Consider the following 21,778-nt stretch of genomic DNA (forward strand, 5'->3'; position numbering starts at 1 on the left):
TCCCCTTTCTCTGATGCTCTTTTGAACTTCCATTTTTCAATGGGAAACAATTTTTTGAGCGAGTTTGCTCTCTGGCTGTTATTTCCCAGAACTTGCTCCTGTTTGTCAGGTTATCTGTGCAACAAATTCACGCTGATGCGGTTGGTCCTGACTGCGTGTTGTGGGATAATCCGGACTCTCCATTAGGCTCTGAAACTCCAGGTGCAGAATAGGAAGCTCTGCAGGACAAGATAGCGAGAAGACACAGAAATTTTCACAACCTGGAACTATTCTCCCCTCTCAAAGGATCGGTTGCTGCATAAAGGCTCCTTTTACATCTTTCTGCAAAGCAGCCCAAACCACAGAAAGTGGAATTTGACCTCGCCTGGTTACGTACGGCTTGTCCACTTCTGCTCCAAGCCCAGCTGCTTATCCTGGCAGGAGGCTCCGGTTCCCACTCCCAGACGGTTTCTGGAAGAGCGGTGGAGGGGATCAATGAGGAAATAAGTCATCTGCTGAAAGCGAGAGTTAAAGGGAAGCATGTGCTTGAGATCGCTGAAGCACAGGATGGTTTGGGTCAGAAGAGACATTTAAAGATCTTCTGGTCCCACCCCTGCCATGAGCAGGGACATCTGCACCAGCTCAGGTTGCTCAGAGCCCCGTCCAGCCTGGCCTGGGATGTCTCCAGGGATGGTTCAGCCACCACCTCTCTGGCCAACCTGGGACAGGCTCTCACCACCCTGATTGTAAATAATTTCTTCCTTATATCTAATCTAAATCTACCCTGTTTCAGTTTAAAACCATCACCCCTTGTCCTGTCACTACAGACCCTGGTAAAAAGTCCCACCCCAGCTTATTACGAGTCCTCTTTTAAGCACAGAAATGCCGCACTAAGGTCTCCCCGGAGCTTCTCTTCTCCAGCTGAACACCCAACTCTCTCAGCCTGTCCTCCCAGCAGAGCTGTTCCAGCCTCGGATCATTTCTGGGGCTCCTCTGGCCCCTCCTCAGCAGGTCCGTGTGTGTCCTGTGCTGAGGACCCCAGACACAGTAATTATCCCAGAATAAAATCCTCATTTGCACACTCAACGAGTCACCTGCCATGCACTAAGGAGATGCAGATGGCCCTGAGCGTTTATCCCAAACTGCAGCCCCAAAAGCTGTCCCCAACTCCCCTCCTGCACCCCGAGCTGGCACAGAGCTCCTGGGGCTCTGAGGATGCTCCACGGGATCCAGACGTGGGAGCACAACTCAAATTATTGAGAGCTTGCATCTCAGTACATCATATAATTCCTGCAAGCAGCTTCCTTGTGGTCCTCCTCGCTTTCCTGCCTCTGTCCATCACCAGCCAGCACAGAAGAAGTCCGGGAGAACTTTTAAGCGGTTGGAACACGAAAGCATCCTTCAGAAACCGGTTTTATCCTAGGAAATAGGATTGGCTTTAACAGCTCTGTGTTTTTTCTGCAATCGTATGTGTCAGTGCCAGTGCCCTTTGGGCAGCCGGGTGAGTTTAACCTCGTTTCTGTGTCAGCTTTCCCAGCAGCATCCTCCGAACGTGGCCACAGCCCTTCCTGGGATCCTGCTGCCACCATCTTCCCTTTTCCAGGGCTTTTGCAAGTCCTCTGAGATTTCCACCTTGGCAATTCCCATCTGCAAAGTTCAGCATCCGCTTAAAAAAAAAAAAAAAAAAAAGGTTGGCTGTGTTTAGGAAGTTTAACGTGGCATCGCAGCGACCTGAGTCATCATCACCAGGGCTGTTTTCTGTGCCGCGGTGTTTTTGTTCGCGCTCGACCACAGAAGAGTGACACAACTCAGCTCGCCGCATCGCAGCGGCACCTGGCCCACTAGTCGCAGCCCAATTTTGTTAGGAAAATGTAAATAAAGTCGCACGGAGCCATCCCGAGGGAGACGGCCGCCCCACGCACCGCTCAGGCCGGCGCTCTGCGGGGAGCCGCGGGTCCACAGAGCTGAGGAAACGTGATAGAGTGGTGGATCTGGGAAGAAATCGGTCAAATATAATCGCTCGCGTGTGCTGTAGTCAGGGATAGAGCCCCGGGAGCGCCGCGGTCAGCAGAGCCGATGCCAGGACAATCGCTGCTGTCACCCTCGACAGACCCTGGGCGGGCTGGAGGCCTCGGCTGAGCACTCGGGCTTCACACCAAGGCTTTCCAAGGTCTTATTTTGCAGCTTTTTTCCCCTGGCCGGCGTGGTCCAGGTGCCCCCAGCCACACTTTCCTTTACTTTGCCCTCCCACCCCTTCCCTTTGGCCGCGTTAGCCACCCACTCTGAAAGCACAGCAAGACGGGGCGAGAAGGTCCTGTGGCCACCAGCTGTCTTCGGGGTGGCCACAGGGGTGACACACCATCTCCTCTTTCAGTGCGTGGGCCCAGGGCTCCAGCTCTCCCGGCACTTGGCGGTGTCTTCCGTCCCGCTACGGCCTGTGTCACCCCGGGACGGTGGAGAGCTGAGCTCAGAGGTGGACCAGACACGGCACTGTCACACGGCGGGGCTTTGGGGAGGTGACCTGCGCCCTCCACGCAAGCCCACACCACGGCAATGGTGATGGGAAGCTGAGGTGACCCCTGCTCTGCGCTCGGAGTCCTTCTCAGTCCACAAAACGCTGGAGGTGGCAGTGAGATGGAGATCACAGAATCATTTTGGTTGGAAGAGACTCTCAAGATCGTGGAGTCCAACCATAACCCAGCCCTGGCCCTGCCCCATGTCCCTGAGAACCTCATGTCCGTCTGTCCAACCCCTCCAGGGATGGTGACTCCAGCACTGCCCTGGGCAGCCTGTTCCAATGCCCCACAGCCCTTTGGGGAAGAAATTGTTCCCCAGATCCAACCTCAACCTCCCCTGGCGCAACTTGAGGCCGTTTCCTCTGGTCCTGGCGCTTGTTCCTGGGGAGCAGAGCCCGACCCCCCCTGGCTCCAAGCTCCTTTCGGGCAGGTCAGAGATCAGAAGGTCTCCCCTCAGCTCCTGTTCTCCAGCTGAACCCCCCAGGTCCCCCAGCCGCTCCCATCACACTTGTGCTCCAGACTGAGTGGCAAATGACACCACGACAGCCCGTGGGGAAGGGGGAATGTCTGGGAGGTGTCGATGGGCATGAACTCAGACCTGCCCTTCTCAGCTCAGGTAGGAGCCGAGTTCACACTCTGCAGTTTTCCACCCTAAGACTGCCCAGAGCTGAGCCTTCCAGAGTGACCGTTTTTGGGTGGGACGCTGTGAAGTCCTCAAAGGAAAGTCATCTTGCATGTGCATGAGGCTACCCAGCCCGGTGCGCTGGACACGCGGGCGTTTGGGTGAAATACACTGTTTACACTGTGCGCACGGGATTAACCGGGCTGTGCTGAGAGCTGCTCCCGTCCCGAGCAGGAAACCGAAAGGGACAACACGCAGCGAAGCCATGAACTTAACCTTCAGCTATGTAAATTATAGGGAAGGAAAAATGCAACCAGAATTATAAATGCACCTTAACTACAGGCGCCGCATTATAACGCGTGACCTTGCGGAATTGGGGCAGTGGGAAAAAGAGCGAGCAAGTTCAAGCCTCACAGCTACCCCGGGTGAAATTTCAACTATTTTTTCCGACCGCACTCGGTAGAGAGCGACTGTACAAAATGGGCTGCCCGGCTAAACACACGCGAGTCATAAGGCAGCTATGTTGACAAAACTGAATCATATTTAGTGGGATGATACCCAAGGCAAAGAATCGCGGCGATTAGCGAGCGAGCGATGTGAAAGCGCTGGCAAACGCGCGCTGCGGCGACTGGCAGGGCTGGTTTGGCAACGCCGAGTTCCAGCCCCGCAGGCCGAGCCCCTGTTTGAGGGCAGAAAGTGAAAAAACAGGCAGCGGCAGCTTTTGGAGGTAACCCGGCCCCTCTTGATGTGGGAGGGGGGAAATATCTTTTTTAGCAAACAGCTTGTTGGTGTAGTGCTGTGTCAGACGGACATCATCCTGAACGCGTGTAAAATAAAGAGATTTAAATGACAGATTAAGTACATTAAGCTTTATATACATAAAATTAGGTATATACCTAAAATTACCAATCATTCCTCTAGCCCCAAAATTAATAACTCAGTGGAATTACTTTTTTATCCCACAAATTTGAAACATGCCGCTTCAGCATCCAGGTACGTAAACAACATTGTGCTCACATTGAAACTGCTCTAAAGGTAGAGACTTTGGGTAACGCACAATTAACGAGCCCAGATTCTGAAATTATCTGTATTCGTTGCCAGATCGGGGATGGGACACAGGTAACCCATGTGTATTTAAATGGCAATAACAGGATTCTGGATTTACATGCACCAAATGTCATAATTTTGAGTCATTGCACATCAATGTACTGAGCAAGAAGCTCAAAGGCATAGTCAGGAATGAAGTCATGAAGTTAACCACCAGCTGCATAAATTACAGGGATTGGGAAATATAACCAGTGTAAAACTGCACTGTAAAGACTCGCCAGGAGTTACGACATATAGCCTGTCATGCGTCGGGCTGCGGTTATATTTTCCTTTAGGAAAAAAAAGGAAATTTTTGTCATATATGTGAGAGGAGGGGGGAAAAAAAAACCCAAACCAAACATTTAACGTAAGGTGCAACAAGAAATACAACTCCAAGAAGATTGCTCGGTCTGACGGCATGAATTTAATGAAATTCTAAATTCTTCGTGTATGTGGTTATCGCTGTTTTGTAGATCACAGTAGACTTCATAGCAAACACCACGTAAAAAAGAATCAGATTGTGTAATTCCACATTAATTGTCCTCACATCTGCGACGAAACCCTCAGGCTGCACAGGACATGGGCTGAGCGGTCGCGCTGATGCTGCTGTCACGGTCAGGTACCTTTCCAGAACACACAGTCATTCATAGAGACGTTTTAAAATCATTTAATGCCATTAAAATCACTGTGCTGGTGAGGATAAGGAAGTGGCGTTATCAGGAGGCGCGAAGGAGCTTGTTTAAAATAGTAAACACAATTCCGGAGGAGATTTGTCAGATTTTTTCTGCACGCTAAGACTTGTGCGGTGGGTGAAGGAAACCGCAGTTGGGGGGACATTTCTGCTTGAGAAACCCCACAATCCCAGGGCACCCTGCTCCCGGCACCGTGTTTCAGGCTCCCATCCTTCTTCCTCTCTTAATTTGTAGGATATTGTCGTGTGGGTTTAGTGGACAGAAGCAGCAGGAGCGTTGCAGGTGAGTCTTGGCTTTGCAGAGCTGAACGGAGATTTAAAAAAAAAAAAAAAAAAAAAAAAAATCACATCTTGCCTTAAGCTGGAATTTAAACAAAAGCCCCACAGCTCTCAGATGCAGGATTTAGCTGAAAAATGCAGGATGGGGAAAGGATTGAAGCAGCATCTCCGGGGCTGCCGTGCCCTCTGCCGGGCTGTTTCCATGGCCCTGCAGCCTCATCCCACTCCTGTGTCCAGGCATCTTCCCCCGCCAAAGCCCTGAAGCGGTAATTAAGTTCCTATTTTAATTAAACCAGACACCACCATCACTTATAAACTCCCCGCAGACGCGAAAAATCTAGCGGGACCTTGAAGAGAAGCTGCTAAATTAATGTGCGCTGTGATTAAATTACAGAAGACATACCCATCATTGACCAATTGATATAAACGCTTTCTGACCACCTGCAAAACCAGGGGATATTTTTCAAGTTTTAGATCCTTCTGCACGACAAGAAGGAGACGGAAGATTAAGTAATAACATTGTTTAGAAGCAGAGCGCTTAGTTTATATTTAACTAATAGTTAATAGATGTGTTGTAAGAAAGAAATTAAATTATAACTAACATCATCGATTATTTCTTAGTGTGGTTGTGCTGCACGTCAAAAATTTCTAAGAATTGCAACGAATATGTAATAATTGTGTGAATATAAGCAACACAAGAGCACCCAGTGTTTGGAGCACTGACGGAGGACGATCCCAGCGCTGATAAAATAAAGAATGACACTTAACAGCAGGATTTTTGCCGCAATGTTTATTTCTTTGTTTCAACCCCCTGCGACACGGCCTGCCCCAAGTGCTTTAATTCGACTCTGCAGCTTCCTCAGGCTTAATAATTTTCACTCCTCATGGGGGAAAAAAGTCTCCCCAGGACGCGGCTGCTGATAAACGACGGGAAAACGCGGTGTTAAGGAGCCGAATTAACCATCCGGGCAGCACCCCCCGGAGCCGGCCCGAAGGGAACGTTCGCTCCGGGGCCCCGGAGCGGGGACCGAGCGGGTGTCCGGGCGGGGGGTTCCAAAGCCGGGCGGTCACTATGGTAAAACATAGAACGCCCAGGCCAGTCGCACCTGAGCCATGGCGCAGGCGGCCGCGGCTGCGGGGGCGGCCAAGACGAAGGGCGGAAAGTCTCGGGCTCTTAAGCAGGGACGGGCTTGGTAAGCCCCGGGTTCGCGTCCCCTCAGCGCCGGGAGGCGGCAGGGAGCGCGCAGGACCCCGAGCGGCCGGCAGCTCCCGCCGGCTTCTGCCCTTCGGGAAGGGGAAACGCTTCTCCAGCCCGTGCGGGGACAAGAGGGGCTGAGCGAGGGGCAGCGAGGGGCTCGGGAGCTCTCAGGGCGGGGGGAGTCCGTAAGGGGAAGGCCCAGCGGCCGCCCGGCCCGCAGCAGCGTACGGAGCCCCACACCGGAGCCCCGCTCGGGGCTCACTGAGGTGAAAACTTCGTGCGCAGCCGCAAGAGGACACAGGGGGCGGGACGGGCAGGGCGGCGGTGGGCGGAGCCACAAACGCTCCCTCAGGTAACGGAAAAGCGGTAACGCGCACGCGCAGTGCCCCCCCCCAACACCGACCCATAGGGGGGCGGTGCGCCAGCCCCCGAACTGACAGCGACAGCAGCCAATGGGATGGCGGCTCTGCCCGCGGGGCGGGGTGGGCGTCGCGCGGGATGGGCGCCACTTCCGCCGCGGCCCGCCGGGGCCTATGTACCAATGGCTGCTGGGGGCCCTCGGCGCTCTCCTCGCTGCCGCCCGCCGCCCCGCGCCGCCCCCGGGCCCGCCGTCGCGCAAGAGGCCGCTCCCCAGGTCAGCGAGCCGCCCCCGCCGCCTCACGGCCGTCCGGGGGACTCGCCCCGGCACCAGCTCCCCCGGGGTGGGGCCTGCGGGACCCCCGGGGCCTGCTCGGCGGGAGCGGAGCCCGCGCGGCGCCTCAACCGCCGCTCCCCGGCCTGAGGGGGTCGGGGCGGGGGCGGCGGTCGTCGCTCTGGTGTCTTGCCCCGGGGTGCCCCTCGTTCCAGTGCCCGCTCAGCTTCCCCCCAGGGCGGTGTAATGGGCTCCCCGTGCCTCCCCCACCCTGCCGGCCAGGGTGACCGTCCTTGTCGGGTCACCCTGTGCCTACGGTCACGGTGGTTCACGTGTGGTGCCGTGAGATCGTGGCGGGTTCCAGGTGTTCCCCATAAGTCCCTTGGCAAAGCTGCTCCCGCCTCGTTCGCTTTCCATCTGCGCAGCGGGGGTTTGAAAACAAGAAAAGGGAGACTGAGGGGTGACCTCATTAATGTTTATAAATATATAAAGAGTGAGTGTCAGGAGGATGGAGCCAGGCTTTTCTCGGTGACAACCAATGATAGGCAATGGGTGCAAACTGGAACACAGGAGGTTCCACTGAAAGATGAGAAGAAACTTCTTCATGGTGAGGGTGCCAGAGCCTGGCCCAGGCTGCCCAGGGAGGCTGTGGAGTCTCCTTCTCTGCAGACATTCCAACCTGCCTGGACACCTTCCTGTGTAACCTCATCTGGGTGTTCCTGCTCCGGCGGGGGATTGGACTGGATGAGCTTTTTATGTCCCTTCCAGTCCCTGACATTCTGTGTGACTTGGAGTACATGTGTGGAAGGAGCAGAGAACAGTGTATATACATATAGGGTTACATTGCATGGAGGGAAGTCATGGCATGGGGCTTTATGCACATAGAGTTGAAGAAAAGGGGGACACCTTCCCAGGGATTAACCATCCGTGGTGCCCCAGAGCTGCTGGTGACGGATGCCTGAGCCATCTCCATGCCTTTCGCTTCTGAAGAGAGGGAACGTATGGATTATATACCATGTTTTGGGGAGCGTGGTTGCTCCCTCTGGGAGAAACCCGCTCCAGGAGGCTCCGCTTAGTGTGTCATGTTCCCGAGTGAACAGGAAAAGTGAATGTCTAGTGGAAAGAGCCACTTGTTGCACACGTAGTTGTTCACGGCTGCTGTGCGGAGCACAATCCCAAACTGAGTAACATGTCTTTGCTGCGGGCTGGGGTGTCACGGTCTGACCGGGAGACCCAGTTGTGCTAAGAGATCACTGGGAACGGCAGACGAAGCAATTAGGATGAAATTCAAGTGAAACTGTGTTAGGTGGCTTCAGAAGCTGAAAATAAGTTTTCAAACTGCACTCGCTGAGATGGGCTGTAAAATGGAACAGGTGTTCCCGGGTGCCCCCTGTGAATCTCTTCAAGGAAATCTAAACCACAAGGTGGTTGGTATTTCTGCTGCTCGAGGTTTTCCCCTGGTAGAAAGATGAAAAATTCTGGGCGTGGGTGGTGAAACTGGTGGGGAAAGCAGATAAGCATTAGCTGTGCTGGTACTGCACCACTGAAGCACAGTGTGTGATTGGGGAGGGGGGTTAACCTGTGAAAACTTAAATTTTTTTGCAAATTTACATTATAAATCTCAATGAACTGTCCTTGACACTGGTGGGGGAGGAGTTTTTGAAAAGAACAGGGCCTGAGCCTATATGGGTGTTTGCAGAATTACTGGGTTTTCCTGATACCTTAATTTTTTTCCCGTGGTTTCTAAGGAAGCAAAGAAAATGCTGGGCATAAATAGGTGCTGTCTTCTCTACAGCCTGGAGAAGGCCATGAACACACCTTTGCATGGCGAGAGGTTCCAAATCTCTTTTATTTTCTGGCCCATTTTTTAAGAGTATTTCAAATATTACTCAACAAACACTCTGTGAATTAATTACCTGTTTCCCCCAGGCCCTTGGCAAAGCCCCAGTTGCAATGACACCGTTTAATCATCTCACAGGGTTGTGTATTCCCAGCAGAGACAGCAGTAGCTAAGCCCAGATTTGTTTTTCCCCATCCATGTTCCCTGGCCCTGCGTACGTCAAAAGATTTCCCCATTTCTTTCTGCATTACCAAGAGAGAATTCATCTTTTATTGCGATCAAACCAATTCCAAACCTCCGAGTAGTTGGTAAAGTGAAAAAGGACAAAGCAACACTCACAGGTGTTGGGTGCGCTGCTAAAGCTGGAGAAGGAGGCACTTCTGTTCAAAAACAGTGATTGTGGCCACAGCCAGGGATTTAAACTCTGCTTATCTCCAATTGTAGCCTTGGGGAGGCTGAATTGGGCTTTTTCCCTGATGCTGGAAAGTTTTCACTGAAGAGCAGCTCAGAATTAGTTTGCTCTTGCTAAAAATTGAGCGGGGGGATACAAATATTTTGTCGTCTTCAATTTTACCTTCTGAAATGTCAAATATGCCAAGTAAGAATGCATTTTTACAGGCGTTTATTTCCCTTTAACACCTACCCCCAATATTTTCTGCCAGACTTTAATAGCACAGTAATAGCAAATATTCTTTATATTGTATGAAAGGTGCCGTTCAGGGTGTCAGTTACTTTTTCTGCTCCTGATACAGACAGAAGATAATCCAAAAGTGATGATACCAGTGTAACAGTTTAAAAGATATTATTTTGTGTAAGAAAGACCAAAGAATTCTTCAAAGAATCCTTGCCGTCTGTCATGGCATTTTTGGAAGCAAATAGGAAAAAAACCCAAAAAATCTAGGAACAACCTTTGTGCTCTGTTCCAAAGTAAAAATTTTTACTAGATTTTATCATTGTTATCAACGGATATAAAACTTGTATTTATGCTTCGTAAGAAAGGGTGCAGCTAAGAGATATTTCAAGAACTAGTTCACGAGCACTGATTTAACCATCAGTTATTTAAGTGGGTGTATGCATGGGTTGCTTTCCCACCTTTTATTTCCTGTCCTACTTAGACTTTTTGCAACTCGGTGTAGTGACTTGGATGGTTTAGTAATCGCCGGTAGGCTTCTTTCCTTGAGGAAAGCTTTACGTATGGACTTAAGCAATTTTTTCGGTGATAGGAACAAATGTAAAACATTAGGAAGTGTGAACAGAAGGAGAAAAAAAACAACTTTGGAAGTTTGGGCCCTGTGAAGGGAAGTCGGGCTGTTAGAAGCTGACCTGTGGTCGCAAAACGCTCATCTGTGTGTTTTTTCCTCAGCGTTTCGCCACTTCTGGAAGATCCTGACCAGACTGAACGCAAAAAGCGTAAACCAGGTATTGCACGTTACAGTATGCAAATAGAAATCCTAATCCCCTTTTAAATCACGTTCTCATGTGGCCTGTCTTTTTTTTTTTTTTTTTTAGATTACGGCTTCTCGGAGCGTAAAGAGAAAGTCGAAGATGTTTCTGGTGTGGTGAATTTGCCACGCAAGGCGAAGCGCAAACAGCAGAAGGCTTCGGTCAGCCATGCCGCTCCGATCAGAGAGCCTGCAGGAGAGGTTAGCGAGGATTTGGAAATTAGGTAGAATGTCTGCCAGGTGAAAAAGGCAGCAGCTCTCCCTAATGCATCTCAAATTTGGGGCTGCTGTAGGGGGTTCTTCTCCATTTATTGTGGGCAGCTCCTGGGTTTGCCGTGCTCAAGTTCACGTGTTCTGCTCTGGCACTTGCAGCTGAGGAAGGAGCAAAGTGTTTGTTGTCATCCAGATACTTGACAATTGTTCAAGTTTATAGTTTTAGTGTGTGTGGAAACCATTATTCTTTTTCTCAAGCGTGTAGTTAAGGAGTCAGTATACATTATTTTACAAGAAAAACTGCGTATTTCCTCTGGATAAACCTCTTTCTGCTAGGTTTGTCATCTGCCAGGCCAGGAGAGGATTCCTGTAGGACTTTGGCTCTGGAAAAATGAGTCATGAGCTGCTCGACTCCTTAGTTTGGTTCAAAGGTGCTGTTGTATTTTTCTTACCACCCTACAGGATAAGAGGAATAAGAAACTGTCGTGCTCTAATTATTAATTCCTGAGAGAGTCATTAACTCTTTATTTGCACAAAACATATTTTTCCAAGGGCTAAACTGTAAAACCTTGGAATGTTTAGGAGCTGACTGAGGAGGACTAAGTGATAACCTTTTGTTGTTTTAATCACTGCACATGTGAAAGGCTGTATTAAAAAATGAAGGTGTACTTGTCCTGCAAAGGTTCACATTCTGCTGCAACCTAAAAAAGCAAATCGTGGCCCCCAAGTCATAGTAAAGCTTGTTTGCTTGGATTCACATTCAGGTTACACTCATGTTGGTACTTTTTTCTGTTTTTATTTAAGACTCGATCTACTTCTGCTGATTCTTCACCTGAAAGACCAACAGATTCTGCGCTAGACGTAGAAATGATAGAAATTGGTAAGGCTGACGTCAAGTTATGAACTTGTTTCTTTTTTGCCGTGCTTTGAGTACTGTGTAATTTTACCCCTAGGCTTACGTACGGATTATTGCAGGCACAATATCTCGGTAGCATCTCAGAATACTTGAGTGTGAGCTCTGTTTCTTCCCTGCATCCTCGTGTTGCTTCTGGATTGGGGCCAGACATTTCTCGTGTCATCTCAGGGCTGCCTTGGGCGCAGTCCTTCAGTTCTGATATGTCCCCTCTTGGCTTGCCAGAAGTAAATTGTTTTAAACGCTAATTTTATGCAGTAGATCCCGATAAGCCTTTTTTATTTCAGGTTTAGGCTGGCAATACCTCGTGTGCACAACTTTGCGTAGTTGCCAGTATGAAAATGTGTAAATATCCTGAAGTAATATATAACACAAGCAATACTATGATGTAAGAGAGAAAATGAAAATTTATGAAATTTATGAAAGTGCTAAATGGAGACTCTTTACTGTAAACTCATAAAACTCTTCAGCTTCCTTGTATAGTTCCTGATGGTTTATGCTCTTCTCTCATAGATAACATGCCTTGTGCAACCAATACTTGCTTGAATAAGGAGACACTATCCTTTTATCACAGGACTATTCCATGTCTGAGGTAAAAATCTTTCCATTTTCTTTGACTTCTTCTGTCAAAGGTTTACTGTCTTTCAGTTTTGTTCTTGAACTTCCTCTGTGCTGCCTGACATTTCTATCTGTGTCCACGTAGCAATATTTTTCCAGTTTTCTAGAACCCCTCCAGGCTGCTGTACCAAGAGAGGTCTCCAGCTGCGCTTTTGAACCTTCTCTTGATCCTATTTCTTTTGCCGTTGATGTTTTTAGCGCGAGCAGGAATGGCAAACACTGCATCAAACCTGCTCCGGACAGCGTCCTCGCTCTGCGGCCGCCCATTAAGGAGCGCGCCGGGCCAGAATCCACCGCTTCGGAGGCCAACAAAATGGGGAGGCCCTTCTGCACCGCTGAGGAGGTGAGGAAGAAACAACTTCTTGGTTATAACAAAGCTTTAGTTAACAGCACGGTGGGTTGTAGTTAATGAAGTTGAAGGAATGCTTCTGTGAAATCAGCGTGTAGTGTTTTATTTGCCTGTACGTGCATCAAGTCTTGGAACAGAGCAGCGCTTTGTTGCCCAAAGATTGAATTTCAAACCGTTTTCAGGGAAGCAGTGCACTGTCTATTAGTTGGAAAGTTGTTTCACTATTTTATCCTTAAGCTAGATCAGTGGTGATCTTTACATAGCAACTTTAAAAGGATAACGTAGGCAAAAAACCCACGCAGTTGCTCATAATCCTTACAGCACTATCTGAGAGGTCTTTCCCTGCCCTTTCCTTCCAATATCTTAAGCAACTACTGGAATATTTCCGATAAAACTAGTTTACGTGGGAGAAGAACTTACACCAAAGTCCTGTGGAAAGCTGTGGAGAATGATTAAGATACCCTGGGGACTCACAGCACCCAATTGTTATATATATTGACAGAAACGTGTATATTATCCCGAATTACTACGCAAGAGGTGCAGACCACAGCTGAAAAGAAGAGACCCCTGTTCGAGGAAACAGTTGCAGAAGGAATTTTGAGTTTTATAGTGGGACACAAGTTCCTAGAGCAGGGCTAACATTGAAGTAAACTTCAATAATGTGCCGGTATTTTGGGAATGGCCTATGCAGTCTGCACTATATCCAGATTACAAACGTTTCTTTCATATGCAGTGGTTCTCATCTGTTTTGTTTTTTCCCCCCTCTGTTCTGCTAGGGTGTTCAGCAAGAAGAAAAGAAGAAATACAAGCAGCTCTTGGAGCTGGTAAAGGAAAAATATCCTAGAAGCTGCCCTAATCCACAGCCGACAAGCTTCCGCAAGTAATTATAGGAAAAATAACCGTTAACTTTTGGTGGGAATATTGCAGCTGCTGTAGTGGAGGGGAATGAATCTTTCCTACTCTCAGTGTCCCAGGGCAGGTGTTGGGGCAGACTAATTTTTAAAGGACTGACACCCCCCTGCAGCTCCCTGCAATGAAGCGTGAATATTCTCTGAATATTCTAAGGGTGAAATTCCTTTGCTATGGATGAGTTTCTCTTTCTAACTCTCCTTTCTTGTCTCCGTATTAAGAACAGTATCTATTTCTAGTGCTGGCAGTGTAACTTGTAGTATAAAAACCCACAGCACTGGTTATTCTGTAGCACCATTAAAAAGAATTTCTCTTCCTCCTCTTTGCAACTGATGAGTTTTCCCTTGGTCAGGAATCCTGTTTTATCTGAGAATGTGGAACTTCAGGTAAACACAGGGAATACCAGAACTTTCCCTGTTCCTTCCCACCTTCCCCAGTCCTTCTTGCACAAATTGTAGGAAGTTTTCTCTTTGCAGTACACTAAGGTGACAAAATCCCGCTCGTGTGTAGAATTCCAGTTCCTAAAGCAACCTGCAGAGAGGAACTTGTGTGTAATTCTGATTTATACATTGCCAGTGATGAGCATATTTGATGTCTTGTAACTGTGTCAAGAGATTGCACAAAGTTAACGACACAAGTGAAAAATACGAAAATCATAGAAGCCGTTATCTTAGTGAAATAATTGTGCTTCAAAGCCATGCAGAAGGGGCCTGGTTATTGTAAAATACCGATGCCACGGTGGTGCTGGAGTTCCAGCATGCCTTTCTACACAGTAAGACGGTAGAAAATGCTGTGTTTTCTTGCAGTTTCCTTTAAATTCTGTGTTAAATTATGTTTCCAAGCCTTAGAAAAATCCCAGTCTCCTCTTGGTGGTTCACCGTTAATGAGCTTGTAGTCCCTGAGGTCAGAGAAGAGCAAGTCTGAAGGAAAATGCCCCAGAAATATGTATATTGTGAACATTGCATTCTCAGTGTCAGCATAATGAATACATAGATGGAAAAGAATTGGTCAAGGATGGTTGTAATGTATGCTGACCTGTCCCGTAATATAAAGTGGCCTCCTTGGGTTAATCCAGATATTTGTAGGACATGCAAAGAATACTTTTTAAAGAAAGACCCAAAAAGCCACTGGTTTGCTGGTGAAAAGGTAAAGGATTCCGTTTTCTTGGTTGATTAGTCTCTCTTGAAATCCCAAAGAGACAGAAAATCTGATTCCTGTATTTTCAGTGCACCCCAGTTGAAAGTAGCTGAGCTTCTGAATGTGAACTGCCTCCTCCTGCAAATTCCTTTTGTGTTTTGTTGTGAAACCAGATGATATGTTTCTGTCAGGGGATTAAACAGCCTAATTTTCCTTATTTCTATTGCTTTAACTATGGCTTGCAACATAGAATGTAATGTATTGTGTGCGAATAAACTGTCTCCTTTCTAGTAATGTGTATGCACTGATAACAAATTCCACGCACGTCAAAATTGCGATTCTTTGTTGTTTTTTGCTGCGCCAGTGTTCAAGCCTGCCCCAAGGAACCAGTGACGACTGTGAGTCACCTGGAAGAGCAAAAATATGGAGGGGATTTCTATCCCCACGTGACACTAAAGGCCGGCGACTGTCCCCGTGATTCATCTCTGCTCCACTTTGCAGGTAGACTTCAAATCAGAACGGGGCATTTCCTTAAGTCTCGAAGGTATAGATAATGCTGAAAAGATTTGTCAGTGCTACTATATCATTAATCTGTGTCTGCTTTATTTAATTAAATCAGGCAGCATGTTTGTGCTAGGACAGCTTATGTCAGCTTTTAGAATGAAATGAGCTGTCTTTGGAAAGAAAGGGGGAAAAAAGTCTTCTTTTCCTCCCCTCCGTTCATTACTTGAACAATTTTTCATTAATACTTCTTTTTACCTGTCTGTGACTTTATTAGACAATTGTCAAGGTTTTGAAATTATTTCTGAGCAGGTGGGGAAAGCTTGTTTTTTGGTGCAAAATGGCAAGCTGTTCTTCTGAGCATCTGGCTTTGCAAAAAATCATTTGTTTAGTCATGTGCAATCCGGGATTTAAAACTTAATAAATGCTCTGCTTCAACTCTCGTACACTGGCACAGGATATTCAGAGTTCCAACTTCTTAACCATACAGTCATCATGAAAACTTTTTTTGTATTTATCACCCAAACCCTTAGAACTACGTGCATCTGATGGCAATTGAAAGTTGACTTCTTGTTTTCATATTACTCTTTTTCCGCACAGGTATCAAATATGCGGAAGTTTGCAACCCCCAGTGGCCTGAGAGAGGCGATATGATCAGGTAGAGTCTCTTTAAATTGTGGCTCTCGTTTCTTTTGGCTCGTTGCGTGTCTCAGCCCCCAGTAGCATCCAGAAGAAGACAAATCATGGGTTGTACCGCTGTGGTGTTTGTTGGGGCAACAAAACCGGTGAGAGTGAGAGTGGCGGCCCTACCGAGCCGTCCTTAGATTTCCAGAATGTATTTTTGCTTGTGAGTGTCCTTCTGCCAAACCGTCAATGATCTTGGGTTATTGGGTACAGTAAGCGCAGCTCCAGGGAGAGAGTTTGTACAGCGGTTTGGCGCACGCGTCTTTCTGCCGTGACCTTCCCTGAAATGAGAGAGGAGGAAGCGCAGATGGGAGCTGAGATGTAGTTGTGGCAGACAGTCCTGGCTTTTAGCAAATTCTTTCCCTTCTTTCTTGAAACATGAGTGCTGGACGGGGCTCTGAGCAACCTGAGCTGGGTGAAGATGTCCCTGCTCATGGGATTGGACGAGATTTGAAGGTCCCTTCAACCCAGACTGTTCTATGATTTTACGATTCTATGATATTTAGCTGTGCAACACTGTTCCTGCGCTTAAATCGTCACTGCTTCCCCTAAGCTCGAGGGGAGAGGAGGAAATAACTGACAGAATATGATGGGTGCAAGGAAAAGGAACATTTTCTTGCCTTTTTTTTTTGCAGATTTAGCTCCCAACTGAAGTAATTCAACAAGGCTTGTTGTATCTGCTCTTACACCACGCTGGACTGAAAGCCTGTAAAGCACAATGAGTGTAGGATACCTTGAGAGTCTGGTGTAGGTCTTCCTCCTGAAAAACGGGATGTTTGACAACACAAATTCTTGGTTTTGAAGAAGGGACATATATAGGGACAACTTTCATGTCTGTGTACCTGTTTGCTCTTCAGAGTCTGCGTGGTTTTAATGATAATCCTCTCCAAAGGGGGATACTCACCCTCTTGATTAGCCTGTAAAAGACAAGGAAACATCCTGTAGCTGCCTCGTTTTTAATAAAGAGGAATCAAAGGAGTCTTGCACATGTGTGCAGCTGAGGCTCTAGTCAGAACCGGCCTTGAAAAAGCATTTTTTTGTCCAGAAAGTGAATTCTTGATGACGTGGGGCAGTGCGGATGTACAGCTCACTTCTCTCTCCCTTTTTTTCTCTCTCTCTCCTCACAGGTACTGCACACCAGCAGAAAACTCCAGTGAACAGGCAAGACCAGGGAAACAAGCCACTGCAGGGGTAAGCTTGTGTGATTCATTATTTCACTTTTTAGGAAAATATAGCAGCTTGAGATCAGAAATTTTGGCTCTCTTCACTTACATAAGTGTTGAGTAAGTGATGTATTTGTCCCGGTTGTTTTTCCCAGGGAAAGTGGGAGCACTCTTTGATGAGTAGCGTTATCACAAAGGGTTTCCCGCTGCCATTCATTTTCTTTCCGGATGCTGCACTCTACTATTTTTGTTCTTCCCCTTTAATGTGTTGGGTATAGCTTAAAAATCTTTAATTCACAGACTTAGTTGAGCTGCAAAGCTGAACTGTGGTATCATTAGTCTTCTCTTGGTTTGTGAGATAGGAGGCACGTCTCTTTGGCTTTCATCGGGACTTAGATCAAAAATAAGATTTTAATAATGGAAATCAGAAATATTAATCCCAATCTCAACTCGATACCTACATGTAGAGGCTTTGCTGGGGTTGGAATGCAGCTGTCAATAAAAAGTAATTTTGGAGTTTGGTTGGGTATCTGTACAAATACCCAGTTCTATACACGAGCAAGATTTTCTGCACTGTCCTCTAGCAAACAAATCTGTGTTAACGTAACATCCTCGTGTCTGACAGAGACAGTATGGAGCTGAAACCTCAGAAGAGCTGTTGCTACGCCTGGCGCCTGTTCTGTCCAGAAAATCACCTACCCTTGATGTGGAAGAAAAGAAATTCCCGAACTTGGAGGAAAAGAAATTCCCCAAATTAGAAGAAATTAAATTCCCAAACTTGGCAGAAAAGAAATTCCCCAAATTAGAAGAAAAGAAATTCACAAACTTAGAAGAAAAGAAATTCTCGAGACTGGAAGAAGAGAAATTCCCGAAATTAGAAGAAAAGAAATTACCCAAATTGGAAAAACCAGCCGAACGCTTTTCTCCACTCACAGAGGTAACGTAGCTGACAGTCTGTTAGACAGAACAGAAAGCTGTGAAGCAGCTGCAAGGAATTCCATTTATTAGAGGTGCTTTTAAGGCTTTTTGAAATCTTAAGAACTTGCGTTTAAGCTGTTAGTGAGTCCCTGCAGCTGTGACTTTGCAGTAATAAAGCTGGTTTTAAAGTTTTAATAATATGCTCCACGCACTCCTTCAGTTGTGCTGACCTCACGGTTTGTGGGGCTTCTGCGACCAGGCCTAAAATCAGTCCAGGTTTAAGTCTCCCAGAGCCGTGCTAACCTGGTCTATACGGTTATATTGGCTCTACCTCTTCACCTGTCCTATCATGGTTGTAAAAATCTCAAAACCAGATCAGATTATTTTATACTAACAGACCTGGTGGTTTATTTGCATTCCTTAAGCAGACTTAGAAACACCCTCGTTTGAGCCGAAGGCCCAGGTCGACGTGCTCAGGACTCTGTTTCACAAGTCCTTCCCCGTTTAATCGTTCGTTTTAGGCCATGGAGAGAGAGGTCGTCGCCGCGTTTCGCGACGGTGACCCGGACGAGATCATGAGCAGTGCCTTCAAACTCCGGGTCACGCGGGAGGACATCCACACGCTGCAGAACCTCCGCTGGCTAAACGATGAGGTAAAACGAGCTGGAGCACGGTGATATTCGGCATTCATTTAAAAATACCCTTGCGCTGCGTACAGAAGTAACTTCAAAGTTATTTGACTGCCACTGCAGAGCCTAGAAATAGCTGTATGGTTCTTATTTTAGGGTCTAATCTTTCTGGGAATCCCTTTATTTCTTGTATTATGCCGCTTCCAGGAGTTAGTCGAGGTTATTGGAGTGGGTGGCAGGTGGTTTTATCAAACTCTAGAAATAACCCAGTGCAAAATTCTCAGAACAAAAGCCGGCAGCTGAGGCTGGAGTTCTCTCAGCTGCGCATTTAAGGGTGACCAGCAAAGACGTGTCGCTGTGTTTATTTAATAAGCCAGTGTCTTATTTCACATCTCACGTTTACTCTTTATGGTACAGATCATTAATTTCTACATGAGTCTTCTGGTGGAAAGAAACAAGAAGGAAGGCTATCCATCAGTCCATGCTTTTAGTACTTTCTTTTATCCTAAACTAATTTCGGAGGGCTACAAAGCCGTGAAAAGATGGACCAGAGGTGTGGATCTCTTCAAGCAGGACATCATCTTGGTGCCCATTCACTTGAGAGTCCACTGGGCGCTGGCGGTGAGTGAATTTTTAGAATTGGACGGGGAGAAAAAATTAGCAGGAAGAGTCATTTAGATTTTGTGTGTGTGCAGCACAAGATCGTGTTTTGTCTAACGGTCACCTTTTAATTTTACAGGTCATCGACGTCAGAAAGATGACCATCAAATACTTTGACTCCATGGCACAAAAAGGGAGGAAGATTTGTGAAACTTTGTTGTAAGTAACTGCACTGTCAGTGCTTTTCTGGGGTGAACTCTGAGGCGGTTTTTGCGTTTCGTACATGGGGTTGAAGCACACAGTCAAATTACAGAATTACGGGTTCCTCGCTTGGTTTTCCTGTTCATCCTCTGATGTGATTTGGGGTTTTTTGGACCTGTTGGAATTCTTGGTCTCATTCCTGACCAGCAACCATTAGCTCGCAGCTTCTCACTCTGTTTGTAAACTTAAAGATTTGGATTTTTTTCCTCCAAACGCCTTAAATCGGGATCTTCTGACACTTCACTGTCCTGCCGTTCAGCTTCCTGGCATCCCTCGGCAGCCCTTTTTTTGTCGGCCCTAAATGACAGAGTGATTTTGGTGTTTTGTTTTAACCGCAGCCGTTACCTGCAAGAAGAAAGCCGGGAAAAAAGAAATCAGGAGCTGAATGTTTCGGAGTGGACTCTTCACAACATGGAGCCACATGTACGTGAGCACCGCCTGAATTTGAAATGGGAACTATAACTCCTTGTCACAAAAGTCCTGATGCTTTCTAATAAGTCCAAGTCTTTAGGGAATATCCGCAAGAGTCTCGTGTTCTTACGCTATCACCTCAGGCTGCAAACGGACAGGGAAGCTACGCTGGGATTAAGTCTTTAAGCCATGCTTTTCTTTGCTGGCTGAATATTTTAATTAGTCTGTCACATTAAGGCGAATCTGCCTTTGCCCCCATTTCCGAAATCAATTTTCAGAATCTGTTTAGCTGTCGTCAGCTAAAAAATCAGTTTTGGATTTGGGATCGTGGCTTGGGGCACAAATCCTGACCTGTGACAAGGCAGAGGGTTGAGCTAATGTTTCTCAACATGTTAATAGTAAAAAACAGTATTTAAAGGCTTGATTTAAGAGACATGACGCTGTATGAACCTCAAGACACCTTGCAGGGTGCCAAGAATTCGGATGGTGATGATCCAAGGAAAGGCAGCGGAGGGGAGGGTTGATGTGCGGTTAATTGGGTTTATTCCCTGTGCACAAGAGTTGGAAATGGATTCTGCAAGTACGTTCACGAGTGTCTTTTTGGTCTGGGTAGGGCGTGCTACATCCAAATCGTTTTTAAGACAGAGGAAAATTCTCCATCTTCTTTCCATTCCTTAGGAAATTCCTCAGCAAACCAATGGAAGCGACTGCGGCGTTTTTACCTGCAAATTTGCCGATTATATCTCCAGGGACAAACCCATAACTTTCACACAGGTGAGCGAAAGGTTCAAAACACCTCCAGATCTTTTTCGCGCGGATCCAAGAGCCGGGGAGGTTACCCGGTAGCTGTTCACTGTGCCTGGGTTGAGGTTTTGTTCCTCTGGCCCGTTTTGGTGCCTGGTTGTTGGGGCTGGAGCTCCCAAGTGGGCTCAGCTGCGTTCTCCAGCCTTACGTCTGGTATCCATGAGATTCCTCCTGGGCAAGATATCGCAGCCGCTGGGTTTGTGATCTCCAGATTTGGGATTTTTTTGAGAAACGGGGCTCAGCCTTTGCCCCGTTAAGTCACTGGTTATTTTCTAGCACGGTGCTATTTTAGTAAAGTGGTTGTAAGCTGTTGCATAGCCAAATAAATCTGGTTTTGTTCCGGTATCGCCCTCTTAGGGTACGAAACCCACGCGGCTCCTAAGGGCAAACGTTGCCAGTTCCTTTTAAGAACTTTATATTGAAGAACTGGGCGTTTACGCATATTTTCTGCCTCGACTTTGTATTTAAGTTTTCTCTTTTCTTTTCAGAATAACATGCCTTACTTCCGCAAGAAGATGGTGTGGGAAATAATCCACCAGCAGCTGCTGTGAGACGTGCACTACTAGAGTAACACTGTGATCACCTGCGGGTGACTAACTCTTATTTTAGTTATTTTTCTAATACTTTATTTGAAAAGGCAGCAGCGGGCGCACAAATTTTCCTCTTTGGGTAACGACGTAGCAGTTAAGGATTTTTGTTCGGTTTTTCCGACCTCCCCCCCCCCGATTTTGGAGACGGTAACTCTCTTTGCAATTTAGCTAACGCACCTCGAGTGCGAAGCAGAACGATTGTCGTGACCTCGCCGAGTGATCGGTGAAGAACAAATACTGTGAACCCTTGGTTGTTGAGACAGACGCTCGTACCTCGCAGCCGCGTTATGGACAAATCGGATTCTCACCCGTGGTGGCGGTGACGGCTGAATTTACCTTCCCAAGGACAACGTTGCTTGGCTGCTGTTTCCTCAAAAAGAGTTTTCTTCGGTTTCTGGAACATCTGTGATCGACTCGATTCCTAAAACTGGATTTGTGCTGACTACAGAAAGAAAGAATTCGCCACCTTTTGGAAAAAATCCATAGTGGAGCCCCTGTGGTTGGGGTTTTTGGCTTTTTTGTCTGTCTCCAGGGAGTTATCTAATGTGAAAAGAGAAGTATTTATTTCTTTTTATTAAAATAAATATGTATTGTTATTTAAAGAGCCTTACTGGAATGAAACTCTACTTGGTAATGAAACAGAGTGATTTTTTTATAAATTGGGAAAAAAAAAAAAAGCTTGATGTATCGGTGTGATTTTTAGCTCGCTTACGAGACTCCAGCCAGGACCTACAGCACAACGGGAATGTACGGGGTGAGTAATGGGAACGTAGGGTGTGAGTAACGGGAACGTA

The 21,778-nt window shown here is 47.1% G+C and overlaps 1 protein-coding gene across 1 annotated transcript; it reads left to right on the forward strand.

Annotated features, from left to right (window-relative positions):
• Window positions 1–6,823: 6,823 nt before the first annotated feature.
• On the forward strand, window positions 6,824–21,640 carry SENP2 (SUMO specific peptidase 2). Its single transcript, XM_065640383.1, has 17 exons — window positions 6,824–7,005; window positions 10,206–10,261; window positions 10,352–10,485; window positions 11,302–11,377; window positions 11,924–12,002; window positions 12,227–12,371; window positions 13,154–13,257; window positions 14,788–14,924; window positions 15,525–15,582; window positions 16,736–16,799; window positions 17,397–17,708; window positions 18,211–18,342; window positions 18,736–18,939; window positions 19,058–19,137; window positions 19,518–19,602; window positions 20,269–20,364; window positions 20,883–21,640. The coding sequence occupies exons 1-17, from the start codon at window positions 6,824–6,826 to the stop codon at window positions 20,943–20,945; spliced, it is 2,007 nt and encodes a 668-aa protein (XP_065496455.1). The 3' UTR covers window positions 20,946–21,640.
• Window positions 21,641–21,778: the final 138 nt, after the last annotated feature.

The sequence above is a fragment of the Caloenas nicobarica genome, chromosome 8 (assembly GCF_036013445.1).
Source record: "Caloenas nicobarica isolate bCalNic1 chromosome 8, bCalNic1.hap1, whole genome shotgun sequence".
Classification (NCBI taxonomy): Eukaryota; Metazoa; Chordata; class Aves; order Columbiformes; family Columbidae; genus Caloenas; species Caloenas nicobarica.

What these genes read in the sequence shown, in the direction of transcription:
- SENP2 (XM_065640383.1), top strand. Translation starts at nt 6,824, where the DNA reads ATGGGATGGCGGCTCTGCCCGCGGGGCGGGGTGGGCGTCGCGCGGGAT. An exon ending in TCAGAGAGCCTGCAGGAGAG is followed by an intron (nt 10,486 to 11,301) that starts GTTAGCGAGGAT and finishes TTTTTATTTAAG; the next exon opens with ACTCGATCTACTTCTGCTGA. An exon ending in AAGATTTGTGAAACTTTGTT is followed by an intron (nt 19,138 to 19,517) that starts GTAAGTAACTGC and finishes TTTTAACCGCAG; the next exon opens with CCGTTACCTGCAAGAAGAAA.